The sequence below is a fragment of the Molothrus aeneus genome, chromosome 9 (assembly GCF_037042795.1).
Source record: "Molothrus aeneus isolate 106 chromosome 9, BPBGC_Maene_1.0, whole genome shotgun sequence".
Lineage (NCBI taxonomy): Eukaryota > Metazoa > Chordata > Aves > Passeriformes > Icteridae > Molothrus > Molothrus aeneus.
In genome coordinates, this window is record NC_089654.1 from 22679921 (window position 1) to 22696198 (window position 16278).

Genomic DNA, 16278 nt, shown 5'->3' on the forward strand with positions numbered 1-16278 from the left:
AAAGAAAGAAAGAAAGAAAGAAAGAAAGAAAGAAAGAAAGAAAGAAAGAAAGAAAGAAAGAAAGAAAGAAAGAGTGAAATCTGCAAGGAACTAGACAAAAGGAACTGTTAAAGAAGGGACTGTAAGTTTTCTTAAAATCTGGATGGAAGAACAGGAAGAAGGAGGTGCAATGAGAGGACTGTGGACAGTAAACTGTGGACTCTGAGCATGGATGAAGTAGCAGGGAAAAGGTTTCAGAGAACCAAAGAAAGAGACTGGGGGCAAGAAGGCAAATAGATGGAGGGCTACCAAACTCCTTAAACTACCACTGACCCTACAGACTTTCTTCAGGATAGACATGGGTGTATCTACTTAGGAAAATAATTAAGGGGGTTTTTTTTGAGAGAACAAGAGTCTTACTGAGGTAACAATTAACTGGCAACATTACATGCACACAGAGAAGTTTGGTAAGCAAAAATAAATAGCTCCAAATGAAAGGTGTGCAGTGCTCAGCATTAAAATCCCGTAGCAGAAAGTACTGTTACAGTTTAAATCAACAACTCGAGACATGTTGTTACTCAAGAACAGTAACTTGTGTGTGTGAGATGTTTGCGCAAACTGCCTGACCCAGTGTGTGCTTCAGCTATCACAGCGGGGACAGGGGGAGTGCTGGGGTTGCAGGGGAAGGATCTTTGTTTTAGATCAACCACAGATAAGGGATGAGCAGCTGTGATACAGAGGAATAGAGTGCAACAAATAGCTTGCAATGGGTTACTTTGTATTTTGATCCTAATGCTCGAATACAGTTAAACCCAGGCTGGCAGAAAGGAGTTATCACAGAACACTTGATTTCAACGAGTTCCTTTCAAGTCTGTTTTTGACAAATAGTTGCCACTACTATAAAAAGAAAACAAAAAGCAACAAATTAACTATCCTGCTCTTCAGGTTTGGTTAATTGGCACAACTCCATAAAACTGAGCAGTGCCTGGAATCAAACTCATGGAGCACATCCTGTTACTCAGACTTAGCCAGTAAAAAACCCTTGCATAATGGATTTTCATTGCAGCAGCTCTGTGCTGGTGGTATCCTACATGTGAAGTATTTTTGCCCAGAAGTTAAAAAGAGCTATTTTTACATGCAATAAAAATATTTTAAAATATCCATTTCCTCACCTTGTATGGGATAAAAAAGTCTTAGAAAATCTACTAAGCATCTTCCTTCAGTGGTTTTCTTTGAAACTTTAGCTTCAAAGTGCACTATTAATGCATCATTCACATTTGTTTTATTAACTTTCTCACCTCAGCTAATATTTGCAGTAAAAAGTCAAGAGTGTGAAGGAAACTACTTAAAGATTTCTTTTCTCATAGTAAAGCATGATAGTATTTTCTCCTTTAACAAAATTTCTAATGATAATTATTACAGATTGCAAACTCATTCTTTTTATTACTACACCATTACTAGAATGGTGAATTCTTGATGGATTTTCATGAATGCAGGGATGAGATAATAATTTCCTTTTTTGAGTGTACAAGACTGTGAATAAGGGATTAAATCAAAAGTATTATTAATTGATTGAAAACCATGCATACTACCTGCTGCTGAGTCTCATCTCTTGCTGTTAGTGTTTCTCTTAAAAATCTTTCCCTCAAAGGAATGAAAAAAATTGAGATATCTTCCACAGAAATGTTTGATAATGTCATTTCCTCTCTCTGTTGCTGTAATATTAAATTGCTGCCATAGACCTGTATCGGTTTCACGAGGACAATTTTATGTAACTAATTGCAAAAAGGAGGATGAAGCTGGCTACATTCAGATTTCAAGATACATTTCTATTTATATCCATAAAAATACAGACACATGTACTATTTAAATTGTAAGGAAGATAGTTTTAATTAAGGGTTGAATTTTTTTAGCATTTTGATGTTTGAACAGTTAAGTAAATGAAAAGTTTGCCTTGACATAGAAAGTATTTTTTTTTGTGGTTGCAGATACAAATTTTTACTGTGTGCAAGCTGAAAAATTTGGTTTCGCCAGTTTTTTGATGCTGTCTTAGTTTTGTTTCAATCAAAGCAGCACTTATGGAAGGGAGACACTAAAAAGAATTTGAGCATAAGATACAGTTCTGATCTCTAAGATTATTTGTACATCCTTAATCCTTCATTTTATAGCTTGTTATTAACTCAGATTATGCTATTTCTGTTTCATTAAAGCAGAGAATAATTTACAGTGACACTGGTAACACCTGGTATCTATAAATCTGTTAGTTATGTTAACATCCAATTACATCACCTAGTGAATATAGGTATGCTTGGAAAAACACTAAAGAGTTTAACTCAGATTCACTGATATGAAAGGGAGCTTCTAACTAAAAATCCCTGTGGAACCTGTGTTCTGTCATGTAGTTTCCCAGTGTCAGATATCATAAAGAATCTACAAGACAATACTGCACATACACAGTTCTGCAGAGTTCTTGAAAATATTTATTGGTTTGTTCCTACTAAACTGATGAGAATCCCCATCAGAAAATGATCTTATACCTGTCAATTTTAAGTACTCTGTACTTGTTAGAACCATATTTCAGAAAGTGCAGGACCATATTGCAAAAGTTAGATTTTACCAGCACAGTGCATGGCAAACACCTTCAGTAAGTGTGCTTACTGTGCTTTTAAAAGAGTTTCGAGTGCTTCAGAACTTGCAAAACTTCAAATAGAAGTGTTACCCATGACAGTCATCCTTAAAACACACTAATCCTTTTCATGGAAGCTATAAGAAAAAAATACCTATTTCCTTTTTTATTGCAGTAAAGTAAGATCTTATAATAGCAGTTCACTTTAGCAGTTCAGGTGCTTCATTTTTAAGGACCCATCTATACCCTATATAATAAGCTTTCAGGTCTGAAATCTAACAGGATTTCACATATATTGAATTGGCAAATCCCAATAAAAAAACCTCCATATTCCTTTCCTATTTTGAGGCTTTCTTTGAAGGAAAAATATGAGATGTCCTTTTCCAAAATGACAGATTTAAATAAATGTAAGTATTTTTCTTCAGATTGGCTCTGTTTGTACACTTAATACCTTTTCTTGATTCCAACATCAATAAATAGTAAACATAAGCATTTACAGCTCTTGGCATGCATGTAGTGAGAAATCCAGCTCATACTTTCATTTGTGAAATTGATTATTTCTGCCAAATCTGGTTTTTTAACATGAAAGAAAGACAATTTGTCGCTTTGAGGGTGCAAGATAATACTGTTACTATAGTAAAGTGTGGCTATGGGGTTAGAATGACATTGTAGATAGTGATGGAAAAATGCAGGAAAAATTAGTTAAGTAGCCACAGCACAGAGAGATTGGTCCCAATCTTTTACAGCCACCAGCTGTGTTCTGCATTAGTGTCCTTGACAGGAATTAGGATTTTCCTTCTATACTTTGTATTACATTAAAGTATACTTCTCAAATTGCATCTTAACTGCATTATAACAATGCAGTGAGGACTTGGGGTACTTCAAGATGATTGTTGCAGTTTGAAAGATTTGAAATTATTTCAGTGATGTCACTTTTCTTTGGGTTTAAACTAGTGATGGCCACTACCAATGGTAGTGAGTTTTAACACACCACTCTGTTTTCAGGACAATAATAGAGCTTCAGTAGTTTTTGCTACAGGTGCATCATGTATATGTGCATTTTCAACACAGCTGAAGTAAGAGTCAGTAAACATAAGACCTGTTCTTTTAACATCCAAAAGCAGCTTTTCATGGAATATTCAATACCAGCTACATGCACTGAAAAATTCTGAAGCTATTAACTGACTACAAAAACAAAATCTTTACATTCATCAACCATTTCTCTCCCATTTTAATCCTTCAGCTTGACTTCCTTCTGGTTAGGAAGGAAGTCTTTTACAGGAAGATAAACATGAAGCAAATTGTTGAAACTACGTTTTCAAGTTACATTATAAGTACTGAATAAACCCAAATGTATTCTGTAGGCCAGGTGATTTGCATGTACAAATACTATAACCCTGATCTGTGTGGTGGGCCATTTTGTCAAAACCATTTGCTTGCAATCAAATTTCAAATATCCTGCAACAGAGTAATCATGTTTTATCAGAGTAATCAAGTTTTATATAAGTGTATCCCAAGAATTTCATTCCCTCACTTGAAATATCCTTAATAACCTGTACCAATTTAGTCCAGGAAAATCTTCTTCAAGCCCTTTACCACTGCTGCTACAAAATGTTATCAATATTTCAATGGGGGGTCAAAATTTATTTTTTGTAGGTTCCCCAAAACCTCATTTTCTAGGCTACGCTTCATAGTGGGAAAATACAGAAAAGAGCAAATACTTGAGTTAAAACATTAACCATTTAAAGATTGTAAGGAACATTCAAGTAGAATGAGGGTTCTCCTTAGAAATAAAAAGTAGTCTTGGGAAAGATCAGTATCTAGAGATTTATCTCCTTGCCAAGGGCTCCTTCAGCCAGTCATACTTAACTTTACTTATCAAATAGCAAACTTCAGCAAACAAACTGAAATATTCTCTGGTAGCCAGAGTATCAGGTGAGTGCATTGATTATAGATGTGTGATAATGTATTTCTGCAAGTGTAGAAGGCCACTACAGTTTTTACTAAAGTTTAAAGAAGTCAGGGGATAGAGAAGGAGCCACAGAAGTGGCATTAGCAGCATTTGCAATCCATTTTGCCATGGAAACTGCTGCACTGTGGAATCCCAGTTTCCTGTGAGCCCAGGTTTCTAAGAAAAGCCAAGTGGACAGCTGTTAGAAGGCCATCAGAGCAATTCATAGTGCTGGTGATAGGAGGGTGATTAGCTTCCACAGCCACTTCCCTCTTTATCATTAAATCATGGCCCACTGTTAACATGTTGCTTTTTCATGGTAAGTGATTACTGAAATTTTCTTACCAGAATGCTGATAGATTAATTCAGAATGTGTTAAAAAAAAACCAAACAAACACATCATGCATCTTTTCAATAACATCCCTTACTTCAGTATCTTGTGCCACTTCGTTTAACTCTTGAAATATATCCTTGAAGATTAAGTATGTACACTTAGCATGTGGCAGCTGCCAAATCATGGGAGATGTTTCCCACTAAAACTGTCACTGCATTAATGACAGTAAGTACCTTGGAAAATAGATTCTTGAAAATAAGGTTGTGTTTGTGCTTCCTTTGAATAGGAAGTAGTGTAAATTACCCATGCTGTAAGAAACACTAGAATAAAACACACCAAAGGCAATGACTAGTTAAAATTGACTGACTTCACTGAGTGAATCACAGAGCCTTCTTTTTATGACCCTGTCCTACAAAGTGATATGTCTAAACTTCTGGTAATAGGCAAGCATGAAAAGTCACATTGCCCGAGATGTCACCCATTCTAAGCCCATAAGTAAATAACCTATCAATTCCATAAGTGCATGGAAAGATCTGGTATAGACAACTTTTTGAGAGACACTACAGGTAACAGTATATCGTGCACAAATTGTTTCACCAAAAGGCTTCACATGCAAGAAGGGAAAAACTAAAGTCAGGATTCTGCTAGAAGAATATGACTACCTATAAAACCAAGTAGTTGAAGTTATGTGATGAAAGACTGCTGAGAAGAAATGCTGAAATAAAGTTCAAGCATGCTTATGAACAGAAAAGTACATGCAGCTGTGCAAAACATGATGCACTACAGAGAAAGGGAGATGTTGGGAATTAACTTACTCATGTGGTGTTACTTTATTCTTGAGCAATAATAGACCTTCCCCAGCTGAGCTCTGAGTGCTCAGGAAGACACAGATGTGCTGGGGTAGAGATTCATTGCTCGAGGACAACTGGCTTGGGGAGGGAGAGTCAGTAATTTGGGTAGAGCAGGGACTTAGTGAGAATGAGAGTAATGCTGCTCTCATCTTCCAGCAAGCACTGCAGCTCCACAACTCTGAACAGCCCGAGGTTTTCTACGGAACTGGAACACACCTTCCTCCCTGGCCAGTCCCTGCAACAGTTCTCTCTTCTAGTCTGTGTAACTATTGCATGAGCGGTACTCAGGTGAACTGAGGGATAAAAAGATGAAATATATCCAGGCACCTCTGAGGGAATGGAGGAAAGATGCCCTTGTTGCTTTAATATAATCAGGAGGAGAGTTATTTTCTGTACAATATTGTGTGAGTGCAACATAATTTTGCATTCAGCTCTCACTGTTTCATGGTGACAAAACCAAGTTCAGAGAGGGTTGTTTTGTTTGGTACACAAGTGATGATAAGGGAGTACAAACAAATGGACTGAAACATGAACATTCAACAGAAATATGAAGAAGACAGAAAAAAGAAGGATCATTAGAACGTCACTTTTACAGGAAAGGAGTTAAACTGAGATGGGAGGCTTAACCTGGACATCAAGGAAATCTTCCCTACTAACATGCAAATAAGAGAAGGGTCATCCAATGAAAATCCCAAAAGCATAGAGCCTTCATATTTTCCAGTGTACACTGTTTGAGTAATATGAAAATAATTCTGCATGTAAAGGGGATAAATGAAAGGTCTTCTGCTTGGTGGTGGTGTTGGGGGTTTTTGTTTATTTGGTTTGCACTTTTTTTTAAACTTTCAACATTAGTCATTCCAGGCCAAGTGAGCTTTTGGCTGTACACTCACTATAAGTCCCTTCAATTTTATATCAAGAATAGATGATTAGAGAAACAAACTATTATGAAATACTGATTTATTATCTTTCATAGCCAATCCTAATATTTTCTTTTTTTATTATTTCAGGGTGCAAGTTGAATTCTATATGAATGAAAATACATTTAAAGAGAGACTAAAGCTCTTCTTCATCAAAAACCAAAGATCAAGTAAGCAGTTGGATTAATTTCTGTTAAGCATATTTATGATACTTTTAAGTAAAATCAAATTCAGTTGAAGGCCACAGTGAAGTTATTAATTTTCTTCTGAGTTAAAATATTTAAATTTGAAAATAATGTGCTCGTGCAGGATCAAACAATCAGTGATGTCACAAACTGTTAAAAAAATCATAGTTTTATTTCTGTGTCGTGACCAAGTTGACTACTTTGCAATGATCTGCCAGCAATGCTCATTGATAAGTCGTGACCTTGTGACTAGGAAAGGAAAGACACTTAGTATGGTAAAGGAAAAAAGCTGCAAAAGTACTCAGCTTTTTGAAGTCTTAAGTATTCCTAAAATTTCAAACTTTATCTGACTGAAAAAAAATAAAATTTGGAAATGAGACTATTGGGGAGGTGGTACTTCAGAAATGTAGTCCCGGTCATTAGCCTATAGTCTAACTTAACTTCTAGTCTCAACAATATAGTCTAACCTAAATCTATCTTCATTGAGATATGTGCTTAATGTCATTGGCCTCATGGAAGAAAATAAGGTGGAGGAATTAAGATATTCATCTTTTTAAATGCATCCATGCAGCTGGTCCAAGTGGGTGGAAACATGGAATATTATCCAGTCTTGGTTAGAACAGTGGAGCTCATAGGTCAGAAGATCAGTAACTGACCACAATTTTCTTCTGTGTAGCAGGACTGAAGTTACCTCTCTTTGCCTTTCACATGTAAAAACTAAAATTACAATAGCTTTATACATAAAGCTTTTAGACTACAGAGAATACATTTTTCCTTTGTGCAGTTAAAATTGTTTCATGGTTTTGTGTCTGGAAAAAGACAGAAAAAATAAAATAAATTTGATGTCCCAGTCTGAAAATATCCAGACAAACAAAACTGGGGAGACTAGATCAAGCTTTCAAAAATAAGACATAGCAAAAAATCTTCTATCTGTAAAAGCTAGCAATAAATAAATACTAGCTTTATATCACAGAACTTGATAATTTTATTGGCTAAGCTTCTTTTATTTTCCAAGTGTAGGAAGAAAAATATTCCTCTAAAAGGAAAGAAAAAAAAATAAAAGGCATCACGAGTAACAAGAAAAATCCCCAAGCCAAAGTGGTCAGTATTAATAAGTGCAAACACTCCTTCTGCTTATGCAGATCTTGGTTCTTGTCCAAATACTCAGAACCAGAATCTCCCTAAGGAAAGCCTCCAAAGAGCTGCTGCTGACACTGTAACCTGCCTCTCAGTACAGTTATGTGTACTCATTCAGTCCTGCACTGAGACAGGAGGAGTCTCTTGCCCAGAGGTATCAGGGAGCTGATAAACAAAGATAAGAGATTTTAGACATTGTTCAGGGAGAGCACTAAAAACCTTCCTTCACATATTAAAGATGGACTTGCTGTCATTGAGAAAAAAATTGTCAGTAGAATGTTTTGGATAGTGTAACTAAGTCAAACCTGTTCACCAAACAGTTATTGATAATGTCACATGGTTTTGCCAACCAGAGCAGTCAGGGCTAGAATTTATAAGCATTTTCTACAGAATAGTGTCCTGATCTAAATCACATATGGGCCAGTAACTTGAAACATCAACTGTATTATTAATTTTTATCCTTGTGTAAACTGATAAAACAAGCCTTAATCTGTGTCTCATGTCAATCTAGTTTCCACTCAATCTTCTGCAAGCAAATGTCTAATCAAATTCAAACAATTTATAAAAAAATATTGTACAAAGGTGTCACTCAGCACCCTCACAAAAAAAAAAAAGAGAGAAAGAGAAAGTGATATAGTCATACAGGCATGACTTGCTTGTAACTTGCCAGGACCACACACTGGATTATCACAGCCAACAATAAGTCACAAAGGGAAAAGATAAGTGAAGTTTCAAGTCAATGAAGAGGGAATAAAGGATAACTATCACTAGGATATGAGCTATTAAGAGCATATTTTGGTCCAGCTCCTAAAGCCAGCTGCCACTGAAATAATTTTGCTGAAAATCAGCAATATATTAGTGATTTAGGGGAAAGGAATAATGGGAGATAATTCTAAAATCCTCACCTGGAATCTGTCACTCTGTTTAGACCAACTCTCTAAATATGACATTTAATCTACAAAAATGCTTGCAAGGAGAGCATGAAGAAATTATAATAAAAGTGAAAGTCACAGTCAGAAGTGGTAAAACATAGTGTATCACTCTATACTTAAAAATGCTTGCAAAAATAGCAAATGCTTGTTTAAACTGAGAAGGAAATGTTAAGATTTGACATAGTTATATTTAGTTCACAAAACAAGCAGCTTTTTAAATGTTATTATCAATTCTTCTTTTAAATAAGACATGTATGTTTGTAACAACCTTATTACATAAAACAGTGAAATTGCATTCCCATTAAACAATATATAACTGCATAACAGTGCATGAAGGCTGGAGCTGAACACAAGTTTCAGGCACCACTCATATCCAAAACATAGAGATATTCTGTGCCAATGACCCTGCTACTTAAGCAATCTGGCTCTGAATGGAGGAAAAGAAATTAAGTCAAGCAGACAATGTTGATCCATTGACAGCATGTGAAAAACAGAACAGAAATAGACAGGAAGCAAACAAATATGAAATGCTTCCTTTGTACCAGAATAATGATTGAAAACCTGTTTAAATGCCTTCTGTAGTGTTTGTGCACTTCCTTCCCCCATTTGAAATCCTACATCTCCATGATAGTGGAACACACGCATTGCTTCCAACTCACATGAGAATCCTCAGCTATGAGGCTGCAGATTCTTTCTACCAGAGTAAAAACCCCATTTTTTAGGCCTGCATTAATTACCCAAACTTTAGCAAGGGTGGCTGCATATGTTACTAATGGCTGAGGCACACAGAGCAAGGAGAGGTGACCCAGGACAGACTTGAAGCCTGTTTTTCCTATTTATATTTTAGTAACTGACCCAATCACCTACGCTACAGAACCTGTACTTTGCCTTGCTTTATAACAGTCCCAGCCACAAAATGCACTCTCTACTGAAAGCCTTAGATGAAAACATGGCTGGTTTGAAAACCCTGCCTCCCATTCTGTAGGAAACAGCCATTCCTATGGAGATATCCAAAGCCTGAGTTCCAGAGCTATCAGAACTCAGATTTGAGAGTTAAGGATTTGAGGCATCAGGCTGAACCATCAGGCTGCTGTATTGATGTAGCTTTTAATCAGAAAAGAACCATTTTCTCTTGCCATTTAAACCAACATATAATTTCAAAGGATGATTAGAAACCAGGCCATTATCAATGCAGACAACAAGTGTTTCACACCAAGAATAACATTAACAGAGCTAAAAAACAGGAGAAAAACAACAGACTTTTCTACTTACTCAAGAAAGTTAGAAAATACAAAATTAGTAAGGTTTTTTTGTTAGTTTAGGTTTAGGGGCTTTTTTAAACATTATCTGCTTTCCTAGTTGTAATAGCCTGGCAACCAATAGGGCAATCATTCATATTCCAGCAGACTTCTACAAAAGGCTTAGGACAAACAAATAATTCATGTTTTCTTCAGCAACAGTTCAAAAAAAGCTGCAAATGAGGATCATATCAATAGCCAAGTCAAATAACAGGATAACACTTCCATGCTTCCTTCTGTCCTTCCCCTCTTCAGGCATGTTGGGGAATAAATAATCAGTGGCTAATTACTCTTGATAGGGGAGCAGGAATCCTTTAGCTTAATCTTCTCAAGCCCAATTGCCAGTAACAGCTGTGGGACTTCTCATGGGATTTTAACCCTTAGTTCACAAAACAAGGTGCTGTTAAAGTCCATCCAGTTCTTCTGTGATAACTGCAACTTCACAGTTAAAGTAATAAGCAGTTTTATGTAATAAACCTAAAGATTTTGCTCAAAAATTGCATAGTAAAATATTTAAGAATCCATTTCCTATTTTTCTGTGTTTTTAGTAGATGGAGTTTTAATGGGAAAGGAACTAGGAGACATAAAAACTGATTTATCAGTTTTATCTCATTTTGAAGATTTTGAACTTAGGACTGAGTAAAGTTAAAAAGAAAAAAAGTAATATTACCATAAAATGATTGTGATTCTCTCCTTAGAAGGGAATGTATGCACACAGCTTTGGGTATGCATTATTTGGGTAGTTGCTAAACTGCAGAAGTATTTACATTGAGTTCAACAGACCTGCTGAAGGATTTGCAACACAACAATAAAGCACAATGTTCTTGCTGTGACTGGGGCAAGGGAAGTCACATCTGGGTAAGACTCAGAGAATTCTGCTTTAGATAGAAGGGCTCAGCCACACAGAACTGGCCTCTCAGTTTGCAAGACTAAAAAAAAATATTGCTTAAGTGACCTCCAATCACCTAACATTAGTCAACTAACAGTTTTAAATTGATTAGTAAATGAATGCTTACCTCTAAGAGTCAGATGAAAATATTCACACTAGCAAAAAAGTCTGCTGAATTCAATAGCAGAACTAAAAATTTAAACCTTAACCCTCTAATGACTGCAAAATCACATAAAAATACAAAAAAGTTCAATTTCAGTAGATAACGGCTCCAGTTGGCAGTGAAATAAATTACCTGTGTGATAGCAGTAGGTGTCCATGTGGATCCATTTGATGGAATCCTGTCTGTGCATTAAACCTATGTTTGTGGGAAATAGTGTAATATTCTGTGATAGTATTTGTGGCCTATCTATTCAGCTAGAATATTTACATGGTCTGTAGTACAAGCTGTTGATTCAGTTCAGTTGTGCATTCAGCATGTCCTGATTCTTGAATGCATAGTTATTCAACTTCAGCATTAAATAACTCCAGTTTAAAATTTTATAAGTTGGAATAGAGTTATATATTCTGTATGTGCAGCTACTGCATGAAGACTTTTTTAGATATTAATATTTAAATGCTTGCCACTGCATACCCCCTGGCTATGGCTGAAAGTTTGTCTTTTCATGTTGCTGTATCCTGTTTCTCAAAAAGCATTACATAGTTCTGGTTCCCCTCCCAAGAAAGCAAACTTTTCAAACTACCAAAGACCCAAAGAATGGCATCAGTGAAAGATTAACAGCATAGAATAGCTTTCAAACAAGTGACTGCATAGTCCTTTACATTTACATTGGTTCCTTTTATTTTTATCTTGAAGGTCAGTAAAATTTTAAAACCCCTGAACTTATTTTCTTCTTTTCTTCTTCATATTTTTTCTCTCTTCTCTTCTCTTCTCTTCTCTCCTCTCCTCTCCTCTCCTCTCCTCTCTCTTCTCTTCTCTTCTCTTCTCTTCTCTTCTCTTCTCTTCTCTTCTCTTCTCTTCTCTTCTCTTCTCTTCTCTTCTCTTCTCTTCTCTTCTCTCTTCTCTTCTCTTCTCTTCTCTCTTCTCTTCTCTTCTCTTCTCTTCTCTTCTCTCTTCTCTTCTCTTCTCTTCTCTTCTCTCTAGGTCTGAGAATACGATTATTCAATTTCTCTCTCAAGCTCCTAAGCTGTTTCCTATACATAGTTCGTGTGCTCCTGGATGATCCTACACAAGGACTTGGATGGTAATGTTTGGGGTTTTTTTCCCTCATTTCTGCTCTCAAAGCATTATTTAAGCTATAAGAAATAAATTATTAAATACATGAAGGATTTGTTTTATGTCTTCCAGATATTTTGAAAGAATTGCAAAGCTGCTCTTACATTGTGAATGGAAATAAGAACTAAAATAACAGCATTATTTTTTCCCTTTACCCCTAAAATAATCCTGTCTCTCTCCTTAGATACTGTTCATCAGATGTAATTGTGCAAACATATATTTGAGATGTATTATTACATGACATTTCTATGTAAAATTGAAAATGTCTGATTCCCAGTTTATGCAACAATTCTTTTTGGATTTTGCTTAAATTACTTAAAACCCCAGATCCCAGAAATGGACAGACAAACATGTGAAATTGAGCTTTCATGCAGATGATATTGATGATCATTTTATAGCCTTCTGCTTTCTCTAAACACTTCAGAAGAGTGAGACCAAAGGTACTCACAATAATTTAGGGATATAAGGAATGATGTAGCACACCCAGAATTGCCAGTATGGTATTCTTTATCACCCTTTTTTTTAACGTGTTTTACACAATTAATCAACAAATGTAGAAGAAATTGAAATTTATTTAATCCTGTACTTCTGTTGTATTTATATCCTGGGAATATTGAATCTCCTCAATTTTTAATGCTAATAAGCATCACATTTTATTAACGTACTTCCTTTCATTTGATTTGATTCTTTTGTCTTTAAATGCTGAAAGAAACAAAGAACATAAGAAAATATTCAGTTTAGGATGATAGAACCAGAAGCCTTCACACAATTTTACCTAGACCCACATACTTCACACAATTTTTACATAGAGTTTGATTTCTAATTTTAATATTTGGATATCAGTTATATCTAGTAAGGGTAACACCAAAAAATCTAATGCAGGAGAAATACTCTACTTTGCAAGAATGAAATCCAAAGAAAGAGAAGTTAAGAATATTTGCTTTATTCAGCAGTGCATGAGAGAAGGATATGAGAATAGGAAGTACAGAAGATACATTTGAGAATTTTTTTGATCAAAATTTATTGTGAGAAATTTTAAGTTCTGAAAAAGGGCCATGAAGGAATTTCCTTGAAAAACAAGACCCGTAAAAAAATACTTTTGACTCTACAGATACTTTAGAATGTCTCTTCAATCAGAGGAAACAAACAGTAAAGTTTCCACAAGAAGTTGTGGAGAAGAAGAAATCCATCCTTAGATGTTTAGGCATTTTAGCAACTCAGGGATTTAACATTTTCCATCTAATCATGGCTTCTGGCATGCTGCAATTCCTTCATTATGCAGCCTCTGGTGAGCCCAGATGAATATATTGTACTGCATGGTTCTGTCTGGGTGTGCAGGACAGGTTAGAATATCAGACCTTGTGCCAAATATACTTTTGTATTTCTGTGCCAAGATGCATATTCATATACATCTGCAGACTGCTGAATGCCTCACACTCCTCCTGGCATGTCCTTCGATCCAAGTGTTTTACAATTCACCAGAGAGTGTATTTATATTTTCTATACATGTTATTCCCTTACATGGTGTTGTGGTCCATCTAAGAGAGTAGCTGGTGTGTTCTGTCTCTGAATAACATTTGTCTGCCTGAGAAGATTCAGGTAAGTCCTTCTGCCTGCTTACTAAGGCCCTAATCTTAGAAGCTGTGCCAGACAAACAAATGCCATCCCATTAGGGCCCTAGAGATCCTGAGGGCTTGATACCAAAACTCCTGCTTGAATGCATTCTTAAAGATGTGGTGATGTGAAAGAAAAAATAATTTCTAGGTACTGTGTCATAACCCGATGAAAGAAACTGTTCAGCATGCTGAGAGTGTGGCCACAGAAAATGTTTTCACCTGGTTGGTTTAAAGTGACAAATCTGGGAGGAATTCTTTTCATCAGATTTATTTCCTGTTTTCAGAAATGCCTGCACAAGTTGGTGTCTTTCATTTACTCTTTCAGGCACAGTGGGTGTACAGGAAAGAGTTCAGGACATAAAGCATCCTTATTAATGGGTACAGTTTAGCACTGTCCCACTCAGAGCTGGTCCATGTACAGTTGTTGCTGATCTGTGGGCTGCAGATCCCTTTATTTTCTGCTGACCTTGCTTGCTAAGGATGAGCAAGGACATTTGTCATCACTTACAAATGATATATTCCCACATCCTTATGTGACCATGTAAGAGGAAGATTTGTGCCAGCAATTAAAGGCAAGATAACATCATGTGTATAATGCCAATGTATATTTTTACTTGGGTATCACCAGTTTTGTACTTGAAATCCTGCTGCTTGCATCTCCAGCCCTCCTCACATCCTCAGAAGAGGTTAGCAAGAGTCGTTTGCTGCAGTCTTTCCTGTTGAGAACATGCTCTTTGTATCACAGCCTATCCATGGGATAGGATTTCTAGGGTCTCTTGATCTTCAGTATATATTGTGTACTTAATTCATCTTTATAAAGTATCATTTCAGTTGTCTTGTTCTTAAATTTGAAAAGAAATCTTAAAAAAATGTAACCTGGAATGCTTCACACTCCTTTATCTACAGATATGGAACACATAGAGCAGTACTTTCTAAAAGTTACTTTACTTTTAAAAATGTCAAAAAAATGTAACCTGGAATGCTTCACACTCCTTTATCTACAGATATGGAACACATAGAGCAGTACTTTCTAAAAGTTACTTTACTTTTAAAAAGTCTGTATTGATTGCCTTGGGTTTCAAACTATTGCATGCATTTCTTAGACCAATTAATGATGTAATTAATATCCCTTTCCTCCCATATGTTTTTATGACTGTGTTCCCATATACATTTGCTAATGGAAATGGACTTTGCATGGATGTATGGCAACTATCAGTAAGGAATTAAACCGGAGTTGTTCCCATCAAAACTACACACCTGGAACAATTGATTGGTGAGTTCCTAAGTTAAAACTGCAACCCAAAAGTCCACAGAATGGTGGGAAGGGACACAGGAAGACAAATCCATTTCCATCTGGAATGGTGGCATTTTAAAATATAGTAGGGATGTTTCTATAAATCTCTAGCCATTACTTATATTTCTGAATGTTCAAACTGCATTTAATATTTTAATTATTTCTCTTGATTGCAAAGTGAACTGCTGGACTGGCTGCTGGTGTGAGATCTGGGTTCCATCAATGCTGATACCTTGCAGAAATAAAAAAGAATGCCCTTAACTTAAAACAACCAGTTCTGAGTAGCAGTAAATGATTAACAGGAATTTATTGTGCCATTGAGAATGTCCCATTCCAGTGGTGCTGTATCAAGTGCCTATTAGCATTAATAGGATTATTCCAAGATATGAGAGCCCCTAAGAGTTAGATACCATTTATATCATTGTATAGATAGCAAATTGTTCAGTTTTCCACAGGATTGTCAGTTTTCCACAGGAACCTAATGATTTGCTGTGGATTAGAAATACAAGACATGTCAATACTCAGTAGGTAACTACTGATTTAAAGTTTTTATTACTGAGAATTTTTTTTTTCAATAAGTCTGCTCTAATTTCCATTCACATGCACAACTTTTTTTTTTTTGTCTGAAACACCAGATTATGATTAATTTAATATTTATTTCCTTACTGTAATGAACAGGTCTCCCATTATTTGGGTGAATCGAAGCTTACCTTTATGGGGATTACAGGTAATATGTAAATGACAAATTCAATTATTTCCATGTAACAACTGCAGATGATACTGATTTATAAAATTTTAGCAGTATTAAAGGATACTTGGAAATGTTGCTGATTTGTCAGCAAGAAAATCTTGAACACCAAGTACAGCAAAAGCATAAAGATCAGCTGATCTGTACTGATTCTGTGAAATGTAGTTTTTCACTAAGAAAAAACTTACTACTTAAGCTTCCAGATAGATTATACCATTATATTCTCTCACCATGACTGGTGCAAT

The 16278-nt window shown here is 35.8% G+C and overlaps 1 protein-coding gene across 2 annotated transcripts in view; it reads left to right on the plus strand.

Annotated features, from left to right (window-relative positions):
• The window catches only part of KCNT2 (potassium sodium-activated channel subfamily T member 2), a 114971-nt gene that overhangs the window by 21203 nt on the left and 77490 nt on the right, over positions 1 to 16278 (plus strand). For both annotated transcript variants that reach the window (XM_066555497.1, XM_066555498.1), the window contains exons 2-5: positions 6749 to 6828; positions 12244 to 12343; positions 15208 to 15264; positions 15964 to 16012. In XM_066555497.1, the coding sequence (XP_066411594.1) occupies positions 6749 to 6828; positions 12244 to 12343; positions 15208 to 15264; positions 15964 to 16012 (286 nt within the window). The remainder of the gene's footprint in view (positions 1 to 6748; positions 6829 to 12243; positions 12344 to 15207; positions 15265 to 15963; positions 16013 to 16278) is intronic.